The 27,502-nt window shown below is 54.3% G+C and overlaps 9 protein-coding genes across 9 annotated transcripts; 4 read left to right on the forward strand and 5 right to left on the reverse strand.

The window, feature by feature from the left end:
* Positions 1-363: 363 nt before the first annotated feature.
* Positions 364-1,209, reverse strand: GLRG_01207 (haloacid dehalogenase-like hydrolase; the record flags this gene model as incomplete). Its single annotated transcript, XM_008091892.1, has 1 exon — positions 364-1,209. The coding sequence occupies one exon, from the start codon at positions 1,207-1,209 to the stop codon at positions 364-366; it is 846 nt and encodes a 281-aa protein (XP_008090083.1).
* Positions 1,210-3,980: 2,771 nt separating this feature from the next.
* Positions 3,981-5,347, reverse strand: GLRG_01208 (epoxide hydrolase; the record flags this gene model as incomplete). Its single annotated transcript, XM_008091893.1, has 4 exons — positions 3,981-4,109; positions 4,180-4,281; positions 4,346-5,002; positions 5,105-5,347. 4 exons carry the CDS (start codon positions 5,345-5,347, stop codon positions 3,981-3,983), a joined length of 1,131 nt encoding a protein of 376 aa, XP_008090084.1.
* A 5,173-nt stretch (positions 5,348-10,520) lies between these two features.
* GLRG_01209 (uncharacterized protein) lies at positions 10,521-11,788 on the forward strand (the record flags this gene model as incomplete). Its single annotated transcript, XM_008091894.1, has 3 exons — positions 10,521-10,583; positions 10,640-10,993; positions 11,198-11,788. 3 exons carry the CDS (start codon positions 10,521-10,523, stop codon positions 11,786-11,788), a joined length of 1,008 nt encoding a protein of 335 aa, XP_008090085.1.
* A 307-nt stretch (positions 11,789-12,095) lies between these two features.
* GLRG_01210 (SMP-30/Gluconolaconase/LRE-like region) lies at positions 12,096-13,224 on the reverse strand (the record flags this gene model as incomplete). The annotated part of the gene is made up of 2 exons (XM_008091895.1): positions 12,096-12,402; positions 12,533-13,224. 2 exons carry the CDS (start codon positions 13,222-13,224, stop codon positions 12,096-12,098), a joined length of 999 nt encoding a protein of 332 aa, XP_008090086.1.
* Positions 13,225-14,010: 786 nt separating this feature from the next.
* On the reverse strand, positions 14,011-16,020 carry GLRG_01211 (uncharacterized protein; the record flags this gene model as incomplete). Its single annotated transcript, XM_008091896.1, has 8 exons — positions 14,011-14,244; positions 14,301-14,376; positions 14,445-14,620; positions 14,697-14,839; positions 14,925-15,350; positions 15,462-15,698; positions 15,777-15,854; positions 15,918-16,020. The coding sequence occupies 8 exons, from the start codon at positions 16,018-16,020 to the stop codon at positions 14,011-14,013; spliced, it is 1,473 nt and encodes a 490-aa protein (XP_008090087.1).
* Positions 16,021-16,264: 244 nt separating this feature from the next.
* On the forward strand, positions 16,265-16,527 carry GLRG_01212 (uncharacterized protein; the record flags this gene model as incomplete). Its single annotated transcript, XM_008091897.1, has 2 exons — positions 16,265-16,367; positions 16,409-16,527. 2 exons carry the CDS (start codon positions 16,265-16,267, stop codon positions 16,525-16,527), a joined length of 222 nt encoding a protein of 73 aa, XP_008090088.1.
* A 549-nt stretch (positions 16,528-17,076) lies between these two features.
* GLRG_01213 (short chain dehydrogenase) lies at positions 17,077-18,951 on the forward strand (the record flags this gene model as incomplete). Its single annotated transcript, XM_008091898.1, has 7 exons — positions 17,077-17,147; positions 17,648-17,726; positions 17,832-18,226; positions 18,354-18,411; positions 18,560-18,612; positions 18,681-18,803; positions 18,891-18,951. 7 exons carry the CDS (start codon positions 17,077-17,079, stop codon positions 18,949-18,951), a joined length of 840 nt encoding a protein of 279 aa, XP_008090089.1.
* A 1,111-nt stretch (positions 18,952-20,062) lies between these two features.
* GLRG_01214 (fungal specific transcription factor domain-containing protein) lies at positions 20,063-23,090 on the forward strand (the record flags this gene model as incomplete). Its single annotated transcript, XM_008091899.1, has 6 exons — positions 20,063-20,709; positions 20,775-21,220; positions 21,325-21,584; positions 21,660-21,714; positions 21,796-22,193; positions 22,314-23,090. 6 exons carry the CDS (start codon positions 20,063-20,065, stop codon positions 23,088-23,090), a joined length of 2,583 nt encoding a protein of 860 aa, XP_008090090.1.
* A 1,916-nt stretch (positions 23,091-25,006) lies between these two features.
* GLRG_01215 (uncharacterized protein) lies at positions 25,007-27,175 on the reverse strand (the record flags this gene model as incomplete). Its single annotated transcript, XM_008091900.1, has 2 exons — positions 25,007-25,566; positions 25,636-27,175. The coding sequence occupies 2 exons, from the start codon at positions 27,173-27,175 to the stop codon at positions 25,007-25,009; spliced, it is 2,100 nt and encodes a 699-aa protein (XP_008090091.1).
* Positions 27,176-27,502: the final 327 nt, after the last annotated feature.

Here is a 27,502-nt window from a genome sequence, read left to right on the forward strand (position 1 = left end):
ATTTCTCTGGCCAAAACGATACTGGAGCTGATGCCCATCATCTAACTACACAGCTCGTCGTCACGTCCTTTGAGCCGTAACAGTGGCCGACCAAGACACAGTGATGAATAGATAGCCGATTTTGGGTACTCTTCGAAAACGTATTCCGGTGTAGGCGACCCGTTCTTCGAACGTAACGAGCAGTGCAGGCTCACATAAGGGATGAGATTTTGATGAGCGCTCATCATGGCTTGTTCATTCCATTCGTGTCTATTTTCATTTTTTCCCAAGGCTCTAATCTAGGGGTCTATGTGTAAATGCCATTTCTGCCAACAAAGAAAAGGAAACATAGCTCATGTCGTTTGACAGGAGTGGTGGGGGTATCTATGAGCTCTCGTACTTGGCCAAGATGCTCTCAAAGTCTTTCCAGTTGTGCATCACGTCGAAAGCGCCGAGCTCCTCGCTGAAGAGCTTGACCATGGAGTCGAGCTTCTCCTGGCCCTCCTCGTAGTAGGGGCCGACGTAGCCGAGGAGGGGGATGCCGGCATTCTTGGCGGCGGTGGCGCCGCTCCTGCTGTCCTCGATGGCGATGCACTCGCTGGGCTTGAAGCCGAGCTTCTCGCAGGCGTGGAGGTAGATGGCGGGGTTGGGCTTGGAGACCGGGGGGTTGATGCTGCTGGCGGCGGAGAAGATGCCCTCGTCGGGCTTGCCGAAGAACTGGTCCATCTTGGTCTTCTCGATGGAGGCGACGACGCGTGGCATGGCGGACGAGGAGACGATGGCCATGTGGTACTTGCCGTCCTTTTGGAGCTTCTCGAGGACCTCGATGACGTTCTCGCAGGGCTCGGCCTTGGCGCGCAGGTTGGCGATGGTGGTGTCGAGCTCCTTGGCCACCCACTCGTCGAACTCGTCGGCGGGGATGGTGAAGCCGTGGCGGGAGCAGAGGCCGGTCATCATGCTGCGGAAGTTCTGGCCGACGAACTGGTGCATGAGCTCGGTGCCGCCATAGCGCTTCTCGAAGCCGAACTTCTCGAGGATCTGGTTGGCGAGCTGGGCGCAGGCTTCAAAGGCCGCGTTCTCGGAGAGAACGAGCGTGTTGTCGCAATCAAACAGGATGCACTTGATCTGTTGTTTTGGGAACATGTTAGATAGCCGGTCGGTCATATGGCTCACTGCTGGGAAGCTTTGCGTGCCGTTCTTGGCATTCGAGAACCGACTTACCTGAGGCATGTTTGCGGATTTGGGGACTTGATGTAACTGTCTTTGGGGAGAAGATGTGAAAGGTAGCAAGGCAGAACGGGGAGAGTGAAGTGAAGAGAATAAAAGAGGAAACTTGTCGATGTTGGTGACGGATTTTCTACTTGATCGGCAAGGCATGAAAGCCTGTCTAGGGTGGTGTGGAGTGGTGGATATCTTCAGGAACACAACCGTCGGTCCCCTGGGCGCATCATGGATGGAGGGGCGAGTGGGCTCCGAGAAAAAGAGCGCAGGCAGGTTTCAAGAAGACGGCATGGCACGTACTTGGAACTTGTTATTCGTCAGTTGGCACTTACCATGCCGTCTTATCTCGGGATTCCCATCTAGTACGATGTATGGCACAGCAGTTTATGTATGTAGTGTACACTAACTAAATGCCTGGCGGACAAGTACGCCTCCGATAGCCTCGAAGAGTTGCCCTCGAGCTTTGAAGAGCATGGCGTAGTAGTAGACCTGTGGCAACCAAACTCACATGAACCGTTTTCCTCTTTTCCTGTGTAGTCTACACAACGTTGAGGCTTTGAAATGGCGTTTCGGTATGCGTTTCTTTCTGTCTTTCCGATGCCCGCATGGAGGGGTTGGAGGGGTAGAATTCAAGACAAGGGGACCACCCCTCTCCCGCCTGCGGTTCTTTATTTCTCCCGCAGCCAACCATGGATAGATTGAGGCCCTGGAACGGACCGAAACCTTTTGCTCAACACCTTTCTGCGACGGCATCATGTCATCCGGTGACGTATGGTGCTGCAAGTCCCCATCAAAGTGTGGATTCGGTGCAGAATTGACCCCCGTTCTGACTCGCGAGAACCGCCGCAGCCGTCCAGGACGGTGAAACCCCGCCAACCGTTGATTCGTCCGAAGCTAGATACTGGATACTGGATGGATACCGGACGCTGAGAGATAAGCAACAAGGTGCTGAACGACGAGGCTTTTATTTCCGTTCTTCATGATTGACCGCCTGTCTTTTCGGTCGCGATGTGTAGTCGGAACCTGAGAATTGAGAGCCTGCTCCGATAACTTCAGAGAGGATCCGTTTAGCCTTGACTTTCTCGTCGGCTTCTTTGATTGACTCCTCGTCCTTGTTGTCTTCTCTCGAGGGGCGAGGGGCCGGCGAACTGCGTTCTGCCCTGTTGCTTGACGAACCGTCGAGCGAAGATTGGCAAGGACTTCTATCATTTCCGTCAGCCAGTGTGACTTTTTAAAAAACATTCAAAAAAAAATTTGAGACTAACAGGGCTTGTTTTTTGCCCGTGACGTCGCTAGCTGATGTGGAACCCATGGTCGATAGACGGAAGTGCAGCTGATGATGAACGAAAACAACCACCAGAGATTTCTCTTGGAACATAACAATAGAATTGAGCCATTCACTTTCTTAGCGAATGATAGCTATAGAAAAAAAGTTCCAGCTGTATCTCCGATATCCGAATCTCAACATGGCTCGGAAAGGTTCATTCTGTCAAGCCTGTTGCCGATTAGTCGACCCGTCATTTCCAGAAGTTTATTAATCTGGTCGCCATGCTTCCCGCTATGTGCCCCCTTGTCTCCGTATCATATCAGCACAGTGTATGGGAAGAAAACTAGCTGGAAATCGTTGGCCAGGACCACACCAGAATCCCAGTCACCTCAATCCTAGATATCTACTTGCGACACTGGGTAGGATGGTAGGAATGAGGCGCGCGAGAGCCTTGTGTATCGAGGGGATGGCAACATTATGATAACACATCAGGTGGAGGCATGCTTCGTTAGATGACAGGATGTAAGACAGGTCGTTGTTCATGATGCCTCGGGCTGATATGTCCTCGAAATTGCACCTTAAATGATCACCCTGGGGAAGTGGCTGTGCCTTTCAGCATTGTGCAAAACCTGTGCTACGATCTGCAAGAAATGTCAGAGGCCACGAAAGGTATCTTCTCGCAAGGGGTCATCATACATATTTCGTGGTCATACACCCAATCTCGCGCTTCAGAAGTAGAGGTCGCCGCAGTAAATGATACCTATCGATGCCGTCCTTGTATGCTGCCATAAGGCTAAGCAAGTCTTCTGGACAGAGGGCTAGGTCAACTAGAGATGGCTGGCAAAGAACATTGAGTGTCTCTCCATCAAGTTTCGGGAATTTCGGATTAAATTGTAATGATGTACGGAATGCTGCCATTGCGTCAAGGTTGATGTTCATATCCTCGGCGATGTTGATGATATTCGTGTAATCGTCAAAGACTTTGTATCAATAGGGCGTCTCCATTATCAGGTTGAAGGTGACATCATTGCTCGTCCCACTAGTTTCCTTGATAATGGAAATCTCGGGCAGTATTTGTACGGTAAACTCCGTATAGAGAGCTCTGTTTGTCTCGCCACAGAATAGGGGCGGTTGATGTGGCAGGGAAACCAGATTCAGTGGGACATACCTTCAGGTCGATCAGAAGTCATATACAGTACCCCATTCACCCTTAATTTACTACTTTCTCCAAATGGTCATGTGCTATTGCTTGACAGGAAATAAAAAGCACAGATTAAATAAACCACCAACGTCTTCGCTTTTAGTCTTTGAAGAGTAATCTATAGACTATCAATACTATTTATTACCCACAACTATAGAGAGATACTAAGATATAAGTTTTACTTTTATTATAGGTTCCACACAACTCTATATCCCGTTATGGCCTGCTTACACTAGAAGTTTATAAATTATGCTACAGATAGTCTATGTTCCATAAGTCCAAAGTATGCTTGTGTTGGAGGAATCCATGCGCTTAACTGGCCCAAGAACTGTTGCACATCCTTACATAGAGCTCCGGGTAGTGATCAGCAGGGAAGTGGCCGCCAAAGCCGCGGGTAACAATGAAAGTCAAGTTACCGAGTCTTTCTATCCAACTTGTGGGCTATCCCAGTGTTTCCGTTGTCAGCAAGAAGTTCAGAGATGCTACAAACAGGAGCCGGATACAAACTCACCGCCAAGGGAACTTTGGCAAGTTCCGCAAACGGGCCATTCACGTTACCCCACTGAGCCACGCCTGTCGGCACATCTGACTGGGGAAAGTTCATACTCTCAGGCTTGTGTACGGAATCGTATCGTTAGTTAATTGTTTTACTTCTTGGAGTTTTATCCGTCACATACCTTGAGCCATTCCAAGTAAGTCCTGACATTCCCATAGGCACCAGGTATCCATTCCAAAAGCGTTCTCGTCACAACTTGCTTCAGGGTGAAAGGATACCCGTCGCTCAAGACGTGAATCAGATGCCAGATCCACCCCGCATATCCGACGGGGCTGTCATTGAGAGCTTGGCTAAGTTTCAGAGGGCCCTGGCTTTGGATCGTCATGTACGCGTTGAATCCACTACTGAACGCCAGAACCCCGGCAATGTACTCTGACTCGGTTTGATCAGTTTGGTTGTTACTGAAGCGCTCAGTGTCGGCCGCAGTGGGCTGAGCGAAATAGAAGTCGGTAAAGTGGCCGACGAGGTTTTCCTTTTCGTCGTATGCCATAAACATGGCAACCCACCAGCCGGCATCGGTGGAGATGACTCCGTACTTGTCGTATCCCAAAGTCTTCATCAGATTGGCAAAGGCGGCACCGGCTTGACGGGGACCAAATCCTCCGTGTGTTGGCGCAGGGCTAAAGCCGAAACCGGGCATGTCGGGAGCCACAACATGAAAAGCGGGCGTGTCTGCGTCCTCGGGCGACGTGAGGGGCTTCAGGATCTCATTCCAATCGGTGTGTGTAGATGGCCACCCATGGAGCATCAAGAGGGGGATCGCATCAGGTCTCTCAGACTGCTCGTGAACGAAGTGTAGAGGCAATGATTAGTTGTACCCATGTCCCGCTGAGACGTTCACGATGTAGTGGTGACCGTTGTCGTTAAGTTCTTTCTAGACTTTGAGCCAGTCGTATTCATTCGCCAAATAGTGTGCAAGGGCCGTCATGTTGTCAGCTGGTGGACCTTCTCTCCAGGTATCGCTGGTGCCATCTTCCAAGCCTAGAGGCGGCCTATAAAACTCAGCCTTTGTAGCGGCCTGCTCAATCAGCTTTGAGTCGACGGAGATTTGGTATGGAATAGGCGTGTTGTCGGCTTCCACCATGCCAGGTAGCGCTACCGCAAAGAGTGTTAAACAAAGCATCGTGTATCTAAGAGCCTTGTGGAATTTTCAGTCAAGTAAAGAAGCTCAGTGATGCCGTGTGAATAAAATGATTCTCCTAGCTAGTAACTCCCCCACCCTACTTACGAGACACCCCCACATCCGAGACATTATCATCACCATCATCACCACCACTATCACCACTTATTTCACCATCTCTACCGCCCACCCATATACAACTTTCAGCCTCGCTAGGCAATTCAGATGCCCTAGATTTATCCAGACTATCTATATTACTAGCATCTAGACTTTGCGCCTAGATAATATCCTTTATAGTGGTAAAGGTGCTGTTAGGTAATAGGCAGACCTTTTTCCTCTTATGTGACTGTATATTATCTAACTAGGCTTATAATAAGTTAACTTACCTTTCTAGAAGGGCTGCTCTAGATACCTGCTTATTATATCCTTTTTACACCTTTCTAGATAGGTAACAGATAGTATAGGTATCTAACTTATCCTTACCTAGCTAGGTTAACTAGTGTAATTAATACTATAGATTAGTAGATTAATAGGGGGTTAACTATAGGATAATAGATTTAGCTTTATCCTACTGTTAGCTACTAGACTGCTGGCTGGCCTAGCTAGCCTGGCTGGCCTACTAGGCCTTAGTGACTAGTAGGTTAGATAGAGGGTGCCTTCTAGATACTAGCTATAACCTAGTAGCCCTCTAGCTACTCTTAATATTAATATTTATAATAGATACCTTATAGGCCTTAAAATAACACTTTAGAAATACTTTTTTACTAGTAATAGTTAAATCTATTACCTAGTTATCTAGATATCTAACCCTTTAGTAATAAGCCTACTTTAATAAGCTAAAGATAGCTATATCTAGAGGCTAGAGGATAGTAGAGGTATATAGCAGTAGAAATAATAAATAAATATAATACTATTAGTATTTTTATATAAAGTTAATAGTTATATAGCTATAATACTTATTAAGAACTAGTAGTCTAGCCTCTTCTAGCTAGGTAGGCCTAGTATATAGAATAAAGACCTTCTTTAGCTATTTAAGGGTATATTATTAGTTATCTAGCTATTATTTACTACTATAAATTACTAAGCTTTATATCTTAATTAGTTAAATAAGTTATATATAAACTACTAGGCCTAAAGTAACTTACCTTTATATATAAGTAAGGGGGGTAAGAAGCTCTTAGTAATAAATAGATACTTAATAATAAGTACCTATACCTAGGATCCTTACTACTTTTTCTAAGTATATTATAATATTATAAAGCCTAACACTAGTCTATTAACTTTCTTACTTTTTATAATACTAGTCTTATTTATATTCTATCTATTAGATAAATAGATACCTTAGATAGTAGGGATACTACTAAGGTAATAAAAGAAATCCTAAATAACCTTAGGGGAATAGGCTGCCTATTACTAGGTATTAATTACTTTAGATTAGAGGGTTCTAATAGATAGATTTTGCTATATAAATTAGGCTATCTATTTCCTCCCTATAAGAGGATGCCTATTACCTATTATACGCTCTACTAGGCCCTTTACTTATTAATAGGTAATCTACCTGCTAAGGGAAGCTTAGAGGGATATATAGGCAGCTAGATTATCCTCTTAGGCCTAGGATAAGTGTTATATATAGGTAAAGGTAGTATCCCTACTTTACTGCCTATAGTATTAATAATAAAGTGACTAGTATAGTATGCCCTATTTAGAAGCAGCAGCCTAGATGCTATACCTATTTTGTATATCTAGAAGGGCCTAATAAAGCTTATCTTTAGTATATTACTTTATGATAGGTTAAAGAAGGTATCTTAAAAAAATAGCGTTGTTTGGTTATATATGTGAAATGTTATGATAGTTTGAAAAAGGTGGTGATGTTAATGAAGGAGGAGAAATGCGGGATTTTCAGATGTCTTGGAAGTGGGGGTGTCTCGGATGTGGGGTGGGGGAGTTATCTCATAATGCGTTTATATGTCCAAGCTTTTCTTGAAATGATTTTCATTCTCACTCGATTGCTAATCACTACTCCTAGGCAGGCATCGTTGACACATGCTTAATAGACACCTGTTACACTGGGTTACGGAGTTGACTCTCTAAACTGGGAAGGCCAAAGGAGCCAATAATCCACCGACCATGAGCTATGATTGCTAAGCCACTGCTTATAATCCTTATTGATAAAAAGATTTTAGCGCTTACAGAAAGTCACTTACTCTAACCATCTAGAATAAACGAAATACCCACTCCGTATGAATGGGTTAGATTGTCAACCACAAATCTCCATTCATAAGCAAGGCCAAGCGTCAGCACAGATAAGTTTAGTTGATATCGTCAATGGCCGCGTCCTAAAGGCTAAGGATGCAAGATGTGGGTTACTTAGCTTATGTCCTGCGTTAGCCGCTGAGGTCCTGGCGGGGTCATGTTGGTACCCATGACTGATAAGTCGTATATGGTTCGCTTAAGACCCTCGTTCAGGCAACGACGCAGCCGGACACCGTTTTACCTGATAAGTCTGTAGGGATCTTGATCCTTAAAATGAGCCTCCTCTCGCTGGCTTACTCATGGGGGAGCGGATGGGATCACGAGTTTGCCAGTGGGTATGGGGCATGTGCTCCTTGCAGTTCAACGAAGGACTTACATTCTTATTTGCAAAGCATTTTCTCACAATTCGCCGACCTTGGCAACGTCGTCGGCAAGGACAAGCTGAGTCGATACTTCAGCTATCACTTGTGTAGAATATTTAGAAAGGAGGGAAAATGACAACACATTTCTTGAAAAGTTGTGTTCTAGCGAACTGAGAAGGCGGAAAGAGGAAACGGCGAAGAAGGCATCCAAGGGTTGGATATCCTGGACGTGATGCGTAAGACTTGTTGCTTCTGCACACAATACCCGGCTACATCGACTAGGGGGCCGCAATCCGATTGCATTACTGCAATTCAATAGACAGAGGCAAAGGCTTTTCAAAGCGCTGAAAAGACTTGTTCCGAGTCCGGACCTCTGGTGTTTACAGGCATGCAATGGGCAATGTACCCTAGGCTTAAAAGCACTGTGTTCCTTAAAACCATACGATCCTGCCGGCATTCAAGAATGGAACTATATGGAGGGACAACCAATAGAAGTTCACAGCCTCGTCAGCCGGCTTTGCGAAGAATGCATCGATATATTCAAGTCAATTCTAAAGGAATTGCGGGATAGAGAAAACAACCTGTCCAAGGCCGTCTTTCGAAGCTTAGAAAGAAGCGGCGGCTCCTTGATCCTGTGGGCAGATAGCTACGGGATCGTTCGTGGGAATTTGGACGATGTTCTCAGAACATCACGGTTTCTCCGGAAGTCCTTATTGAAGCTGCTGGTAAGCATCAGTCAAACACTGACAGATCGTACGCCACTACTTGGTACCAACGATATGCGGAGAGGCTGACATATCTGAGGCTGCTTCTGAACTTGATTTTTACATACAAGATTGTGATTCATGTTGGTACATTGGCATCTACCGTGAAAGATGCACGAACGGCTATTCAGTCCATGCTGTATCACCTAGAAACCCACTCAGAAGACATTTCTCTCTTATCCTTGCCATCCGGCGTATACTTAGATGGCAAGGCCGAATATGATGCATCACACGCTACGGCTACGATATCTGAAGAGCCTCCCCGACTTTGCCCGACCAAACCTTCCAACTCGGCCGCTGCTGGCACAACGCTGCCCTCACTAAAGAGATTGAGGTGAGCATAACCTGATGCCTCGATGATGGCAGGTAAATATATATCTGAACATCATTTAGGAAACCATACGAAAAGCGATGCCGTAAAAAGGATACTCCCTACAGGCAGGCTCTCGCTAGACCACTACGCCATTCTTCAGGGTCGGAAGCCCGTTCTACAGCAACAAGCGATACTAGAGGATTATGGTTTCACGCTCAAACTGCTGTAAGCCTGGCTCTTTTTATTTGTTTTCTCTGTGCTTAGCGAAGCAATCCAAACTAAAACCTCGCGTTTGCAGATCAAAGCCAGCCATTATCGACCCGGTGCTTGGGGGAAACACTGGGAACGATAAAGATGTGGTGGCACAACCTCTTAACGAGCGAGTCGCGCCAGACCTCACCGAGTGAGGAGTGAGTTGAGTCTGCGGCAGGAAGTGAGGGCAACGGCAGGGAAGTTAGTCATTAATCTCTAGCGTGTATCATCGACGAGAGCCACTCCCAAGATGTCGCTACAGCCTACAGGAACAGAGACGTTTAAGATTGACACAATTGCACGATGATTTGATTCATGTTATGTCTCGTCGTCTCACAATTGATGTTCGGTATTCGTGAAACATAAGCACTCAGTCAGGTCAGCTAGTTTAAACGCGTGCGATAACAAGGTTCGTGAGCGCGGCCCTGATGGCAGACGGGGTGGGAAGGGCTCATCTATCAAGGTGATCTCGGGCCGGCCAGTGGATGCGCGGATTATTGTAGCGTTGGCAGCAAGGTTATAGACGTTCCGCAAGTCGACTTCGAAGGAGGGCGGAAGCGTAGCTGTGATAAACAACCTCCGTCGGCAGACCATGGCCGTTCTAGCCGCCATCTCAAGGAGGAGGGGGCGGAAGGTGGCGTTGGCACCGAATATAAGGCGGGCCTCGTCAACAACGACACGGTCGATTGCATAGCTATCGCTAAGCAAGTAGACCAGGGACCTCCACTTCTGATGAACAAGCCGCTCCGGACTGAGGACGATGACGGTGGTAGTGTTGCGAACGGCGTCGGGGGAGTCTTCACTCGAATGTTGTTACAACACCATACCTATCTTCAGCCAAGTGGCCCTGTTGTTGGCTTCTTCAATGAGGTCTCCCTTCGGGAATTTGGTTGCTCAAGCGTGATCCCGCCCCTGGATTTACATAAACGATAGTCAACAAAGCATACATATGCAGCCAAATGTCAAGTAAGATATCATCCGCACACTTCATCAAAAGTACCCGGCAGGGTACTAAGCCGCCTATCTTACGTGCTGGAGCTGTCTATCTGCCTTGTGATGACGACGACGACGATAACCAGATTGGACTGGAAACCGTCAACTGCCTAATCAGTAATCGGCGAGACAAACCCCGCACTCTCTCTCATCTTTAGCCATCTTGACAACTCAACATCAGAAGATATTAAACCCACCCACTCCGCGTCGGTTGGAACAAACTCGACCAGTTACCCGGAATGGCGCCGCGAACTCGTGAAGAGCTTCTGGCTTACGGGGTGCCCGATCCCCTTTTTGAGGCCGTACGTCGGACGCCTAGCCGCGGGTTGGTGTGATGATTACTGACCGGGCCTGACAGGAGCTTGCGGCCAACCCGTTGCGAGACCCCCAACCGGACGACCCGTACTACGGCCGGAACGACCTCATCGCAAAGCGGGAGCACCGGGCCACGCGCCTGCGCGAGTTTCGCCACCTGCGCTACCTCCCGGGGCGCATCCCGGGGCGCATCTCGGACCAGGTCCGCGAGGAGGATCGCAAGATCCCCGCCAGAGATGGTCACGAACTCACCATCCGGGTCTACACCCCCGTGGACGCTCCTCCACCCGAGGGAGGTCGCCCGCTCGTTGTCATGTACCATGAAGGCGGCTGGTGGTCGGGCGATCTATCGGATGAGGAGGTGAACTGCCAGCTCTTCAGTCGTGACCTGGGCGCGGTCTGCGTCAACGTCGACTATCGGTCAATCCACCACCTTCTTGCCTGCCGAGGCAAAAGCTAACGAAGAGACAGCCTTGCGCCCCGAGTTCGCCTTCCCGACACACCTAAACGATTGCTGGGACGCTCTGCAATGGGCATGTACAGAGAACCCTCGCGGGGGAGCGACTGATCCACGGCTGACCCGGGGCCACCCCTTTTCAAGATTGCTGGGAACGCCTCGAGCCTGGGCGCGAACCCTTCCCGCGGCTTCATCATCGGCGGCGGCTCAGAAGGCGGCAACATCACCGCCGTTCTTGCTCACCTCGCCCGCGACAGCGAGCTCTCCCCGCCGCTAACCGGGCAGTACCTCTGCGTGCCAGCCATCATGTGCATGCTGCCTCCCGAGGCCATTCCGGAACAGTACCGTGCCGAGTACCTCAGCCATCCCTCGGTAGTCCCCTCGCAGGACCCCGTCTCAGGCGCTCTTGCCAGCGACGGAGGCGCCGCCTTGCAGAGCATCGTGAAGCCGGACATGCAGAGCCCGCTCTTCGTACCCTTCCGATTCGGGGAGGTCGGGCAGGGGCATAAGGGCCTGCCGCCCGCCTACATCCAGGTGGCAGGGCTGGATCCCGTACGGGACGAGGGCCTCATCTACGAGCGCATGTTGAGAGAGGAGGCGGGCGTCGCGACCAAGCTGGACATCTACCCTGGCCTCCCGCATTACTTCTGGACAAACTTCCCGCGGCTCGAGAAGAGCAGGCAGTTAGTGGAAGATACTGTGGAAGGTATCCGTTGGCTGCTAGAGCAGAAGTAGGGCCGATGAGAGCAATACGTGTCGAGATACTACAGATATCAATTTCAGACATGATATGCAGTGTTGTTCGCGTGTATCAGCCACACACATGCATGATTCGAGGCAACTTATCAGGGCAACATGCTTGATTCGTATCCTGTGGATGGTCAAATGTATAGCCCCCTCGCGCGAAGAGCAGTATATATAATGATGGCCAGCCAGGCGGCTAGTGGGAAAACTACAGGAACGCCTCCCCCGGGCAGCAGCAGCTCCGCCGGAAAAGAAAAAAAAGAAAATGGCCGCCGAGAACAAGAAACCAGACATGGCCTCAGATGCACAGCAACGCCCCCTTCGTCTCGTCCGCAAGCTTGGCCCTCCAGAGGCGGTGCTCGTTCAGGATGAAGATCTCGCCGTTGCGCCCGAAGCAGAAGTTGGCAGCGCCGCCCTCGACGAGGATCTTGCCCAGGAGGACGCCGCCGGGCGACCAGATGTTGACGCCGTCGCCGCAACCGCTGTACACGTTGCCGTGCACGTCGCACTTGATACCGTCCGGAATGCCCGTGTCCGCCATGCTGAAGAGCCGCCTGTTGGTCAGGAAGGGCTCCCCCGAGTACGACACCACGTCAAAGGCGTAGCTTTTGTTTCCCACCCCAGAGAGTCAGTCTTTTGGTTCTGTCCACGTGCGGAAGCCGAGACGATGAGAAGCAGAGATGGCGAGAGGGTCTGAAAAGGGGATAAAACAAAAGAAAAACCAGAACAACTCACATGGTCGACGCCCGCGTCAGGTCGGTGGACCCGTCGCCGTGAATCCAGTCGGTGTCGGTGATGTAGACGATCTTCTCGTCCGGGCTGAAACAGATGCCGTTGGGCCTCCCGAAGCCGTCCGCCATGGCCCTGATGGAGCCGTGGATGGGGTCGTAGCGGTAGACCTGGTTGGGCAGCTGAGGCGGCGGGCGGATGCCCTGCTCGTGGCCGTAGATGGGGTCGGTGAACCAGAGCGAGCCGTCGCCGTGGGCGACGACGTCGTTGACCGAGTTGAAGGCGCGGCCGTGGAACGAGCTGACCATCATGCGCGTCTCGTACGGCGGCTCGGCCTCCATGAAGACGAGGCCGCCGGGCGCGTCCATGGTGCCCTGGGAGCAAAAGACGACGCCGTCGAGGTAGTTGACGCCGCCGTTGGCCATGGCCACGGTGGCCGGGTGGATCTCCTCGCACGCCACCGCGGGGCCCCCGTCGTCCGGCAGGACGATGCGGCAGATCTGGATCTTGCGGCCGCCACTGTTGTCGGTGAACTGGTTGCTCGTGACGAAGAGCGTGCTGTTGCGCTCGATGAAGACGCCAGCCTCGTGGGCGAACGGGTAGTCCTGGTTCTCGTGCAGCACCTCGAGCTTCGGCGCGGGGCCGTAAAGCTTCTTCACGCGGTCGTCGTAGACGACGAAGGCGGGGTTGTCGGTCATGGCGTGCACAGAAAGGGAATAAAAATATAAAAAGAACAAGCCAGAGCCGAGGGCGCGTAGTAGGTGGTGAGACTGATATAGCCCCTCCCCCCCCAACAGAAGTCGTTTGATAATATTCCGGTGCAAGAGAAGCTTGTTCTCGAACCCCTCAACGTCGTCGTAGCTATTTCTAATCGCGATGGCAGCAACTAGCTATAGCTAGATAGGTAGGTAGACCAGAGAGGATGGAGGGGTCACGGCGAATGAGCGTTTTGAGTCTTGGTGCTCGCACGGATGCGGGGCACGAAGCAGCTGTTCCCTGTCACGGAATCAGAGTTCAAGGGTCTGTGGGAATGTCGGCAACTGACTCGGAGGGCGTCATGCCATCTTTCACGTGCCCGGCTGCAGGTTTATATCGAGACGTGCATGGATGGGGTATGGTAGTATCGGGATTTTAAGGCGGCGAGAGTCCATCTGTGAAGCCATGTCATGTTTCGAGGCTCTACAAGTCTCGCTGGGTCTGTGGCTGATGATGGAAAACTAGCAACATCGTCTTCCTCATCATCTTCCTCGTTGTTGGCCGCCAGTAGAGTCACACTTTGCTGTGAAGATACAAAGATGGGCGGGTTGAGAAGAAGGGCGATATTCCCGTCATTCAATCTTTCAATCTAACCAATTTCAGCTTCAGTCGAGGCCGGCTTTTATAGTCTTTCCAGAAACATGGCATTTTCTTTTTGCCATCCAACACGCTTGCACACATCAACTATGCTCTCGCAAGCCGCAAGTCATGACCCACGCCGCCGCCTGTCATCTTCTGACCTCTTCAATGTCCCACACCTCGACCTTGTCCTCGCTCCCGAACCGCTGGTCGAGGATGTCTTCCCCAGAGAAGAGACGGTCTACATCCTCCAGCTCCAGGCCCTTGGTTTCGGGGAAGAACAGGTAGATGATGGGAACCCAGGCCGCGTTTAGAACCGCAAAGATGATGTATGTCTTCCACCCGATGCTAGCGATCGAGATGGGCGTGATTTGCACAATCATCTGCCGCTTGGTTAGCCGATGAAGGGACCTTTGCGGGAAAAACCTGGTCTACTTACATAGTTGAAGATCCAGTTGGTGGCGCTGGAAATGGAAGAGCCCACTTGTCGGATATGAAGAGGCAGGATTTCGGACCTTTGGCGAGGTGTCAACAACGCGATATACATATTACATGCATCAGCAAGCGGTCGGTCGGGACTTACGGATAGACCCAGACGGTCGCCTGGAAGCCGATGGTGAAGGCGCCTTGGAAAACGAACAGCATGGCCGCAGCGCCGATTCCGGCGGCTTTGGCGACTGCGGTGGCATTCTGAACCTGGTAGATGAGAGCTGCTTGGACTGCCATGACGACCGCCATCAGGCTGATCATAGACAAGAGCTAGAAAAGGGGGACTTGTTAGCTGTTTCTGCATGAAACACGGAGCTGGACAATCCGCTCAGGGCCTACAACGTACCAGAGGCCTTCTTCCTACACGGTCAATCAGGAACCATGGGATGAATGAAGCGAGGAAGAACCACGTCTGCAGGAAGCCAGACATGAGACTCGACATGTGGCTGTCGAACCCGATACTCTTTTCGAAAAGCGTGCTGCTGTAGTCTGTTCCCTCGCAATGTCAGCGTTGTTCTCGTGGGTGGCCCTCCAACAGGGAGGGAAGTTTTCCCGGGGGTCGTGTCGTGCTTACAGATGATGGCGTTTATTCCGCCCAGCTGTTGGAACCCCTGAATGGCGCAGGCGATGAGAAAGCGCTTCTGGCTCTTGATCTGGTCCTGAACAAAGATATCCTTCCACGAGTGCGCGCTCACGGCCGATTCGTAAGAGACCGTCTGCATGATGCTGCTGTGGAGGATCTGGATGGACTCGTCGTCCTCCTCGTCGCCCTTCAGGCGCCGCAGCACGTCAAGGCACTCATCCGACCTGTCGTGGGCAGCCAGCCATCTGGGGGTCTCGGGGATCATCTGCAGGAGAATGAACATGGGGACGAGGCATATGCACTGCATGATCACGGGCACTCTCCACGCGTAGCTCCCGATGTGTGACGAGAAGGCGTAGTCGATCCAGTAAATCAAAAAGATGCCAAAGTTCAAGGTGGAAAGTTGCGCGCAGACGTCTGGCCATGTTTGTTAGTCCTGCCCCGGTCGGAAAAGCCAAAAGCATGTTTGTGAATCGATGAGATGGGGGTACTTTGTCTCCTCCATGTCCCGAGGGTTCGGCAACTTACAGATTCCGCGGCTGGCCTTGGGACTGAACTCGGCCTGTAGCACCGGGACAGTCGAGTTAACGATGCCCATGCCGACGCCCGAGACGGTGCGTCCAACGATAAGCTGCGCCCGTCCGTACGAGGCGGCTTGTACGATAGCCCCGGCCACCATGATGACGCATCCAATCGCGATGGTCTTCCGGCGGCCCAGGTTCTCACCGAAGCCCGCCGTTGCGATGCAGCCGATGAAGCAACCAACTGGAACGTTCCAAGGTCAGCGTCACGGAGGACTATGACTATGAAGGTCGGATTAGACTGTTATCTGTGCAAACTCACTTTCGTAAATGGCAACAATAAGGCCCGTCATCGTCGGATCTGGCGAATCAAATGTCGAGTTGAACGCCGGTGAGTTGACTGAGGCGGAGAGTCAGCATCATGACAGCAAACCCGGGCCCGTCGATATCGGCCACCACGTACCTAGTCCTCCCATGAGGCCATTGTCGTAGCCGATAAGCATGAAACCTAACGATGTCAAGATGCTGACGGCTATGACGAGCCGCTGGCCGCGAAGTTCGCCCATTGTATGCGTGTCGTCTGCTTCTCTCTCTTCCCTCTTTCTTGTCTCTCTCTCTCTCTCTCTCTCTCTCTCCACAGGTTCCCTAGTTGCGCAACTCAAGCCACAGAGAAGCACACACGATAGAGTATGCTGGTTCACAGATTTGGGCAAAGTGACGGGCGTTCACTGAAAACCCCTCATCCGAACGCGTAGGCGGGCCGTATATAACGGCTTTTCCACCACGATCTTGTGGTTCGTGATATCCACCATGATCGACATTGACAGTATCATTTCCCCCAGACATCCCCACGCGGGGTCAGGCCACCCCTGCGGGGTCTGGGGAGATTTCACCGAGTATACTGCATGGCAAGGTGAGTTCGGACAGCCCACGCGGCAATTGAAAAAATTCCAGCCTACGGATGGATTGCCGACTCATCAGACGGCGGTGTCGCATTGTTGACTCGCGGCAAATGTTGGATCAATAGCCGACACCACACAAACCCCTCCCTCCCTGGCAAGGGCCCTCCGTGAACGAGATTGCAATGCCGGTCCAGCCATTGATCTCGTGATTAAACCAAAAGTTCATGGTGTCATGCGCCTCTTAACAAAATGCGTCGCCAGCTCTGCCCTCGTAGAGGGGATTAGAACGCTCGGTTATGGACTCCGGGGCGGGGGGGGGGAGGAGGAGGTGATCAATAGCCGGCCATAGATGCCTGGAATACAAGAGAGGCGCATTGCCCTCGGCCCTCATATGAGATATCGATTGGAGATGCTCACTTGAGATCCATCTTGACGACCAATAGCCGCAGCGGCAATCGAACTTTCGGCTATTCAAACTGGGCTGCTCTCCATCACACCAAGCCTTTCCTGTTTTCAGCCTTCCAATCGAGTTGGCGGGGCACATTCATCGAGAAAAGAGAGAGAGAAGAAGACAAGAAAACAAGAAAAAGGAGGATAGGCGAGTTTGCAGGGTTTGGCCAGATACCCCAGTCCAAAACCCAACTCAACTTCCTTTTAACCGGCAGAACCGTGTCCCCAACCCAGACTAGGAGCGAATGAGTAGCACACATAGCTTTCAAGATGGTCCAGCACAGCATTAGAAACACAGACAACAACCCCCAGGGCCGCCTGGCTCTGGTGACGGGAGCAAGGTAAGTTGCTGTGTGCGCTGGAGAGAGAAGCCCCCCCCCCCCCCCCCCTCCGGGTGAATTCCGGGTGAACGAAAAAAGCTTTCCTCCCCCCCGGGGGGGCATCGGTTCATCAGTTGCACACGCTCTCCCCGCAAAAAGGTGTGATGTCGCCTTGCACTATTCATCAAACCAGGGACGAAGTTCCCGCCTGGGCTTGTCCGCAAACAGTTGGGGGGAGTGTGGGGGGAGTGATGTCCGAATTCGCGGAAACTAACGCTCGATGGGCGGCACGCGACCGTGTGCGGCTATTAAGTGACGCGGGATAAACTATGGACACACCTCCCCTCGCGATAATAATCTTAGCCTGGTTTGAATCTATATTATTTAAGCTGGCTTACCTACCCCAGCCGCACCTCATCTCACTGAGGGTGGATTGAGTCAACCGAGGATCCAGAGTGACCCCCCCCCCCCCCCCCTCCGGTTGAATTCCGGCTGATCGAGAGACGCTTTCATCCCCCCAGTGGTGGCATCGGTTCATCAGTTGCACACGCTCTCGCCGCAGAAGGCTGTGATGTCGCCTTGCACTATTCATCAAACCAGGTACGACGTTCCCGCCTGGCCTTGTCCGCAAACAGTTGGGGGGAGTGTGGGGGGAGTGATGTCCGAGTTCGCGGAAACTAACGCTCGATGGCCGGCGAACTTTAGGGCAAAGCCGAGGCCCTGGCCGAGAAGCTGCGGTCCCAGTACCCCTCGCAGCTCTTCCTCCCCTTCCAGGCCGACCTAGCGTCCAGGGAGTCTACCCGCAGCCTGGTCCCCGGCATCTTGGCAAACGGCGAGATCTCGCGGAAGCACAAGGCCATCTCGATCCTCGTGGCCAACGCGGGCCTCGGGCGTCGCATCCGCGACCCGGCGGACATTGGCGAGGAGGACTGGGACGAGATGATGGAGGTCAACTCGCGCAGCCAGTTCGTCGTCACCAAGGGCTGTCTCCCCGGCATGCGAGCGCAGGGGTGGGGGCGCGTCGTGTTGGTTGGGAGCATCGCCAGCCGCGGCGGTGGAATCAATGGGTGCCATTACGCTGCTACCAAGGGCGCACTCTGGTGAGTCCAGCCAACCCGCGTCTTGGCTTGCATTCTCTCGGCTCGGCTTTCAATGAGAGAGAGGGAGAGAGAGAGAGAGAGAGAGAGAGAACCGAGAATCCTAGTCCTTAGCTAACGCTAAACGTAGTTCTATGGGTCTCAACCTGGCTACGCTCTTGGCTCCGGAGGGTGTCACCGTCAACATTGTAAGTCCCGGCCCACACCCAAACACACACACACACACACACACACACACACACACATACACATACATGCACACGCAGCACATAGCCGGAGAGAAGCGGCCTGCTACAGTGTAATGGACTGGTCTGGACTGACCAGTTTACAACGCAGGTTCTGCCTGCCATGATCGGGGCGACCGGCATGATTGCGACTCCAAAGTCAACGTAGGATCTCCTCTCCTCGGACAGCCCGAATTCCCCCTTGACTAATTTCATGTTCCCCAAACATACAGCACATGGGACAGCAGAGACGACCTCGAGGCCCTCCGGACCACGGACCCCGGTCTGGCCATCGCCGCAAGCGTCCCGGTCCACCGACTGGGGGCCCCCGAAGAGGTGTCCAACGTTGTAACAATGTGAGTCCCCCCCCACCCTTCCCCTCGGGCGCGGCATGCGGACCGTGAGAGATCGTGAGGTGTTGACGATGACGGGGCGATATCCAGGTTCGTCAAGACGGGCTACCTCACTGGCCAGGAGCTTGTCCTCGCAGGCGGCTTGAAGTGAATCATGTATCGTTTTGGAATTGAGCCTTTTTTTGTAAATCGCTACGACTATATACTCTGTCTGGCCCCCCCCCCCCCCCTCCCTCGTTCCCGGCGCTATTGGCATGGCAGCCCCATGAAAGAATAAAAAACATATTTCCCTTCTGGCCCCGTAATGAAAACGACATGAAGCATTTTTCCGGTGACTGGCCAATGGGGCTGACCGCACAACCCTTACAGAGTTCAGACAGCCTGGGCCATGTGTTTTCTTCCCCTCTCCTCCCCTCCCCCGGATGCAGACAACTCGATTCGTGATCGGTGACTCCTATTTTGACTCCGTAAGAGATCTCTCTTGGGAGGGGTCGCCGTACAGGGAGTCCTTGAACCTTCACCTCCCACCATGGTTGCGTCATGTGAGGACTGATACCAGCCGAAGGACCGACAAGAAGGTTGGGCATTGAACTCAATTTATGGCGGACATGACGGCATTTCCGCACGTTTTGGGTCCAGATGGTGAATTGCCGATGCTGTCTTTACCCTCGTGGTACTACTACTCTCCCTGGGGGATTTTACATCCTTTCGCGAAGTCCGCATAATTCTCCACACGACTCAACATCAACGAAGCCTTGGACTCCGCCTCCGCTCCCCCTCCCCCCTCCCCCCCGGCGCGCGCGCTCACACACGCACACACACGTACACGCACGCGTGTACAAGGAGAAGAAGACGAGGAGGCCGGGATACTCTCGGGCCGACTCCCCGAAAACCAGAACAGTCGGTGTTCCCCCCTCTAGGTCGCCGACGTAGACCCCAAGAGATGTCGGTGAAGGTGGATACCGCCGCCCACCAGGTGTCCTCGACGATGTCCAGCTCCCCGCACCACCGGCTTCCTCACTCGGCGACGGCAACTGGAAAGGAGAGGCGGGTATCGCGGGCTTGCGTCTCCTGCCGGCTCAGGAAGACGAGATGTGACCTGTGAGCTTCTTGTCTACCGTAACCCTTGCTTGAATACCCGTCCCGCACCCGGCTGTTGGTGCTGGTCCTTGGAATCATGCGACTCCTGCAAGTTAGGCTACTTTGACTGCGCATATGCTGAGCCCCGGTGTTTTTTTAGTGACTACGGAGGGAACCCGGGTATGCCGCCCTGCCGCCGATGTGTCCGGGAGCAAAAGGAATGCATCTTGGCGACCTCGAGACGAGGTGGGAGACGGCCCCGGAAGTTTGTCCGGCTCCCGCAGGCGGACGGTGATGCACTGCTCCCGCACCGCAACGCCCCCGCCGCGCCGTCGTATGATTCGCTGGCCGGCGTCGACGGCGCCAGTTCCTCGGCCATCAGCCACGCGGAGGAGCGGCGGAACCAACGCTCGGCGAGCCCCGAGTCCCCTCCTCGTCGCGACGAGCAGCCGTGGTCGTGCTCGCCGGGAGACGACGATGCGTCCGGCCGCCGCCCGGCGAGCTGGCCCGGATCCGCATCCCAGCCCGACAGCCCCGGCGGCCAGTCGACGCGGTCCCTCAACAGCTCCGGCGACATCGAGGGCCACATCACCTCCAGCGACCTCCTCAACCCCTCCGATGCCCTCAACCTCCTCGCCCAGGTCGCGGACCTCGACGACGAGGAGTCCCGCGAGGGCATCCAGGACCTGCCCAGCGTCAAGTCCGGCGCCAGCGACAAGCGCAGCCCCAAGAGAGGGTCGCGGAAGCCTTCCACGCCCGCCGTCACCTGCTATCCGCCCATCTCGGACGGGATACTGAGCGCCTCGGTAGCGTCACGCCTGCTTTCAACGTGAGGCGCCCTCACCCGTGCCGTGTGCCTCCTTCCCCTCCCTCGGGCTGACTCTCGTTAACTAGTTACATCCAACACTTCCATCCCTTCTTCCCTGTGGCTGATAAGTGCATCCTGAGCCACTCGCCCGCCACCATCTCTCACCAGATAGAGTCGGAACCGCACCTCCTCACCGCCATCTTCACCGTGACGTCCAAGGACGAGCCCTCCCTGTCCCGCGTCCACGAGGCGTGCTCGCGGTACATGGAGACGCTCATCTCGAAGCTGATCTACAAGGGCTCGACCACCGTCGGCGCCGTCGAGGCCCTGCTGATACTCGCGCAGTGGGCGCCGCAGAGGCTGCAGGAGAAGCCCACGGTGGGGAGGGGCGAGGAGGACGAGGGCGCGTGGATGCAGATCGGCGTCGCCATCCGGTTGGCGTACCTGCAGAGCCTGGAGCAGACGGGCCTGTTGGCTGACAAGACGAGCCCGTCGTCCGAGACCTTTAGGAGGAAACGGATCGTTTGGGCCGGTAAGATGGGATTCCCTCCTTTGTACTCGCCTCGAATGATTTCTTTTTCTTCCGCCTCTTGTGGACAAGCTTCCGCTGACAAGGCGACTCTCTTTCGTCATCAGCCTGTTACATGAGCGACCGCGAGGTATCGATTCGCGTCGGCAAGGGCTTCTGGTCGCGAGGGCCGGGACCATCCACCATTCCCCGCTCCGCCGACTTCCCCTCGTTGAGAACGCAGGAGGCGGGGTCCGACAACCTCGGGCAGCTGTTCCAGGCACAGCTCGAGCTGATCCAGCTCTTCAGCAACGCCCATGACATCCTGTACTCGTCGTCGAGCCACAGGGCCCAGCTCTACCTGGGCGGGGAGTACGTGAGGTACATCGTAAGTCGGACGCGAGGGATTGTGGAAACCACTTCTGCGTTCGATCATGCCGCTGACGGGGGGTGGGGGGAATAGGACGACTCGTTCGCCGTTCTCCGGAAATGGAAGATTGTGTGGGGAAGTCTCAACTGTAAGCCTTCTCTGGTCATCCCGTAGGATATAGCCCTCGACAACGACTGACCTCTCGTTCCCCCCCCTTTCCTCTTTCCAGTCACGCCGCTGATCAAAGCCGCGTTGAACCTCTCATACGAGTTCCTCCGCCTGTACATCAACGCCTTTGCCTTCCAGGCAACCATCAACCGAGCCATCACCAAGGCGCGTCAGCAGCAACAGCTGCAGCAGCAGCAGCAGCAGCAGAATCCGCAGCAGCAGAACGGGAATGAGGCGGCGGGCTCCCGGGCACGCGCGAGGCAGGCCCCGGGCATCAGTAACTCCCTCTTCGCAGACCTGGCCAGCACGCCCGACGCCCGCTTCATCTACGAGTCCATGGACGCCGCCAACTCCCTGCTGAACATCCTGAACACGTCCGTGGACCCCTCGACCGGGCTGAGGTACATGCCGCTCAAGTACTACCTCTACGTCATTTACGCAGCCGTATTCCTATTCAAGGTGAGTGCACCGGTCTCGACCTCTCTCTCTCTCTCTCTGCCCCTCTCTCCGTCTTTCCATCTTTCTGTCTGTCTGTGGCAAACGAAAAAAAGGGCTCAACTGCTAATCGGCGAGACTTAGGCCCGCCTCGCCGGCGCCCTCGGCAACGAAGCATCCGAAAGCGTGCGCCGCTCCATAAACGTCACCATCGAGTGCCTTCAGAAGTCGTCCTCGAGCGCCCACAGCCTGGGCCAGCGCTACGCCAGCCTGCTCTCCCTCCTCTGGCGCAGCAAGTCGCCGCAGGAGCTTTCCCGGCACCAGCACCAGCACCAGCACCAGCACCAGCACCAGCAACATCAACATCAACAACAACATCAACAACAACAACAACAACAACAACAACATCATCATCATCATCATCATCATTATCATCCTTCCCAGATCGCCGCCGCCGCCTCCGGGGGCCCGTACGATCGCGACGCCGTCGGCGTCGACGACGGCCCCCCGGGGGTCTCGGGAGGACCGGGGTTCGCCCCGTCTTCCTCGGCCAACGGCGTGTCCCCCGCCACCGTCCCCGGGCCGGCCGGGCCGAACGCGACGGATCGCTCCTCGACGGCTGGCTTCGGCGTCGGCGGCGGCGGCGGCGGGCACGCGCAGCATCATCACCAGCATCAGCACGGGTTCGGAGGCGCGGGGGCCGGGCAGGGACACCCGGGAGCGAGCGGCTTCCCGGCGCAGTCCGACCTGCTCTTCCGGGGCTTCTCGTGGCGGGACCTGGACGACCTGGGCCAGTTCATCGGCCCGGAGGACATGGGCTTCTCGGACCCGGGGCACCTGGCGGCCATGGGCGGGCCGGGCAATCTGGACGACGGCGCGGCGTACGATGTTCTTTGGCCGGGGAACGATCCAGTTTTCTAGCTTAGCAGTCGTGGGGGGTGGTAAATTCGATGTTAAGCCTGTCTGTCTCCGTCTGCATTGAAAAAAATGGCCAGGATAGGTTGGGGGGACTCACGGTTGGATATGATTTTGACCCGGTGTTGGCGATACTGGCTCGGTCGGCATAAAGAGCCCATAGGTACAGAGAGACAGATAGTGGCGTACGGTTCACGCGGGTTACCTTGTTGCTCGGAGATGGCGAGCCCTCCTCCCCTCCTACCTGGCATGATATTATAATGATTCTTCTTGTATATTGGAAGTTGGACTTGTAAAGACGTAAAACTTTCTGGTGCTGTTTTCGCGCCAACACCCCTCGCAAGCCTGGGCTAAACTACAGTGCCTCCTCTTCTTTCAAGCCGTCCACCTCTGCCCTGCACATTTGTCTAAAGTACGACGCTTATCGCCCGAACGGACCTATGCCGTGTCCCGTCGGCAGAATGTCTCCACAACGGCCCCACTCTGTCCCGGTCCCCCGTCCCGAATCGCATGCCCAGCTTCTCCGTGCCGAACCCTCAACCGACACACAGCGCAAACACAAAAAACATCCGGTCTCATTTGGCATGAAGTCCCATAACCACGTCACATACAACGACACACACACACACACACACACACCCCTTCCCCAAACCGCGACACGTCCCGACGCCACGCCGGACATCCCCGAACCCCCCAATCACCCCATCCACGCCACGCCACCAAACGCCGCGGCTCATCCAAGCCTAAGCCGCACCTCTCCTACTAACTCCCTCCTCGCTTATCAATGAAAGAACAAAGATAAAGGGAGAAACGACGGCGGTAAGACAGGGGAGGGGGGAGGGGACAACGAACGACGTTCTATCTACATCGGTCGTTCCTTTTCCCTCGGCTGTAGCCGTCACTTTATCCTATCCTCCCACCCCTCCCCCCCCTTCGGCTCTTGGTTCTGGCAGTTGGAAACTCGCCGTTTCCCTAGCAGACAGAACAAACCTTTCTCATCGCCCGTCAGACACTCAGACATATCAGCCATTGCGTGCCACGCGCTCCCCACCCACCCCCGGTGTCGCCACGCCCACGAGGGAGATTCCCTTACCAGAACACCTCACACACACACACACACACACACACACACACACACACACACACACGTATCATTAATCCACACAAACAAGTAGCCTAGGCGTCAGCACCGCCCAGCCCCCCAAAGTGCTCCTCAGGAGGGACTTCGTGTATCATCACATCTCGATTGTCCGGTACATCACATCCATATCTTGCAGGAAAGAAAAAAACTTCTTTTTGATTTCCGGCCAACAAGGCGGCCCATATTGTAGTCTCTCTTCCTCCCCTACTCCCTTCCCTTCCCCCTTCTGGTCCAAAAAGAATAACCGTAGAGGTCAACCACCACCAACCAACCAACTACGTGCCTTGGTAAAATGTTATGCTTGAAACAACAATGAAGAAATACACTCGCCGCCTGATATAGTATGTGCGCAAACACCATCGCTAGCCCCCCCCCCCCCCCCCCCCCCAACATAAAACTCTCCACCTCGAATGGTAATTCTTTTTTCTTTCTGGGGGTCGTGAAATCGAATCTAAAAAGGGTAGTATAAAAAAGCCCCGAGGAGGCATTGTTGGGCATTCCTAGAAGCACTTTGAACCGAAGGCTCCAGACCCTACTCGCGAGCATAAAAAAGCATCGCCTTGAACGTGATAAGGATAAAAAGAAAGAAAGAAAAAAGAAGGGGAAAGGAAAGCAATGCCCCCACGGACGAAGGGGCCTGTGCTCCGAATGCCGGCTTGTCGCCGCGTATGCCCGCCTACCCGGTAGCCTTACTCGTACAATCCATCCGTTGCCGTACCAAAACCCTATCCTGTTCCCGCCATTGCCCAGGGGTATCAAGGAGCGAATGCCTCCAACGCCATCATACCTCTGCGCCTTCCACCTCTTCGCGGAAACGCAGACCACCTTCGACTTGGATCGCCTCCTTGACCCATTCGTGCTCGGCCACCTTCTCCAGAGTCCATCTACTCCTGGCACGCTGCAGGAGGCCCTCGGTAATCTCCATGGCGCCGAGCAAGCCGAGTTCTTTGAACTTGGCCTCGTCGCCTTCGTGGTCGCCGTCTTTTCCGGCGAACTCGATCCAGCGCCATTCCGCGCGCGCGATACGGTGGCTCGTACGGCTGCGCATGCGGTGGCCATCCATGGTGTTGGGGTAAGGGTCAAACGGGAGACGAGCCTCGAGGAGTGCGTAGAGCAAGACGCCCAGAGACCAGGCGTCAGTTGCGCGGCCATCGTAGGGCAAGCCCATGATGACCTCGGGGGCAGCGTAATCCTCGGAGCCGCATCTCGTCTCCAGCTTTTCGTCGTCCGCGATACGGCGAGAGAGACCGAGGTCGGTCAGCGTGATGACCGAGTGTGGGTACGTCGTCCAGTCAGTCGCGGGATCCGCTAGCTCGGGTGCCGTCAAGTTGACGAGCACATCTAGAAGAATTGTCAGTAAAGAGTCTTTTTTTATTTTCTCTTTTCTTCTCGGCCAAGGTCACTACTCACTCTCGAGTTTGATGTCCCTGTGGACGATTCTGCGTTCGTGGAGGTACCTCACGGCGCCCACTAGCTCAGCAAACATTCGTCTCAGCAGGGCGGGTTTGAGGAGCTGTCGATGGCCGGTGGCCACGTCGAAAAGGTCGCCACCCGGGCAGTGGCTAAGGACAAGGATGGCACGGCTCGGCTCGATGTTCCACGCCTTGAGGTGAACGAGCGAGGGGTGGCTGATGCTCTGCATGATTTCGAGTTCGCGCTTGAGCGACATCTCAATCCTCTCTTCACTGGCTCCTCCTCGTGGACCATGCTCGCAAACCTTTACCGCGACGAGGGTCTTCCTGAAGGGCTGAGACATTTGTGATATCGACGCCGGGCCGCCGGCCTGGGCCAAGTTGTCATCGTCGTCGAGCTGACTGGTTGCCAGCATGACACGGCTGAAGGTGCCCTGGCCTAGCGTCTTGACCGCCCTCCATCTTCTCTTCTTCCGGTCGCGGCGGTCGTAAGCTTCAAAGTATTCCGTGTTCTCCGACTTGGTCGGTCTACTGGCGGCCGTGTCGGTCGGGTCTCTGGAGGACTCGCTCGGCGGGGGCGTCGGAGGCTGGGCAATCGCAGGCGTCAATCCTCTGGACTCGGCAAGATTCAGTTCTCGGCGCATGTGGGGTTCGTTGTTGGCATCGGGGCCGTTGGCGGGCTTGGTATGGGAGCCCGACACGGTGACGTGCCGCTTGGGAACGTAATTCGAGTCCGGGGTGTATTCGCTGATGCTCCGGTTTCGGGCGTGTTCTGCTTTGCCGGTAACGGGCCCGTTTGCGCCAGCGCCGTCGGCGCCTTCGGAGACCAGACCGGCGTAGACTTTGCGTTTCGATGCGTTGGCCAGGGCGGCTGCTATTGATTCGCCGGTGGCCGAGACCAGGACGGAGTCCGGGGTGGGGTCGGGCATCTGATGCCTGGATGGCGAACGCAAGCCCAGTCGCTTCCACGGGCCGGGCGAGTCTCCTGATAGCAAAGGCGAAGGCAGCGGGGTGACGTCGCTCATAGCCGACAGGATGGGGCTGGTCATGCACGAGCTCGTGGCCGAGGCGGGCCCCAGGCTGTTGGCGATGGCGGCCTTGAAACTGGGTGTTCGTGATACGGGCTTCAAGCTCGAGGAGGATGTCTGATGCTGAAGGACGGCGGCACTGGGGCGGCGCGGGGTAGAGAGGGTGGCGTTGGGACGGTTGTCGGGTCCTGTGGGCAGGTGGGTGTGGAAGTGTGTAGTCTGGATTCGAAGAGAGCTGGTGGGAGCCGATTGAGTCGAAACTAGCGTTTGAGTCGAGGGAGGATCGAGGTGTTGAAAGGAGGATTCGGACAATGGCGGCGAGGGCGCTATCGTGTTTGCTTGGAACTGGATCTGGGGGTTTGAAACGTAGGAAAAGGAGATGTCGGTGAAGGGCGCTGCGGCATTGTGGTGAATGTTTGTGTCTGAGGCGACGGGGTCGGAGATGCCATCAACCTTGTTCTGGGGTTGTTGAGTATGTAAAGACATGGACTGGGGTGGACGGTTTGACATGATTATAGGTAGGCAACGTGTGGGCGAGGTGGGTACGGACGACGGTGGTGCGTGTCGCCGAGAGCGTCGCGGGCGCGCGGGGAACGGATTGAGCGCGAGGTTATCAATGGGAGGGTGGCGGCGGCCGTCTGCGATTCGTAGGCGCGCAGGATGGGGTGGAAGGGAGAAGACGACTACCTACACAGGCCGGACCGACGTCAGTTTCAAGGTGTTTTCTTTCCCCCTCCTTCGATGTGCATCTCTTTCTCTTTTTTTTATTTATCCTGGTTCGCCCTTGCATGAAGAGAGAGGAGAGAGAGAGAGAGAGAGAGAGAGAGAGAGAGAGAG

This window comes from Colletotrichum graminicola (assembly GCF_000149035.1).
Source record: "Colletotrichum graminicola M1.001 genomic scaffold supercont1.3, whole genome shotgun sequence".
NCBI classification, from domain to species: Eukaryota; Fungi; Ascomycota; class Sordariomycetes; order Glomerellales; family Glomerellaceae; genus Colletotrichum; species Colletotrichum graminicola.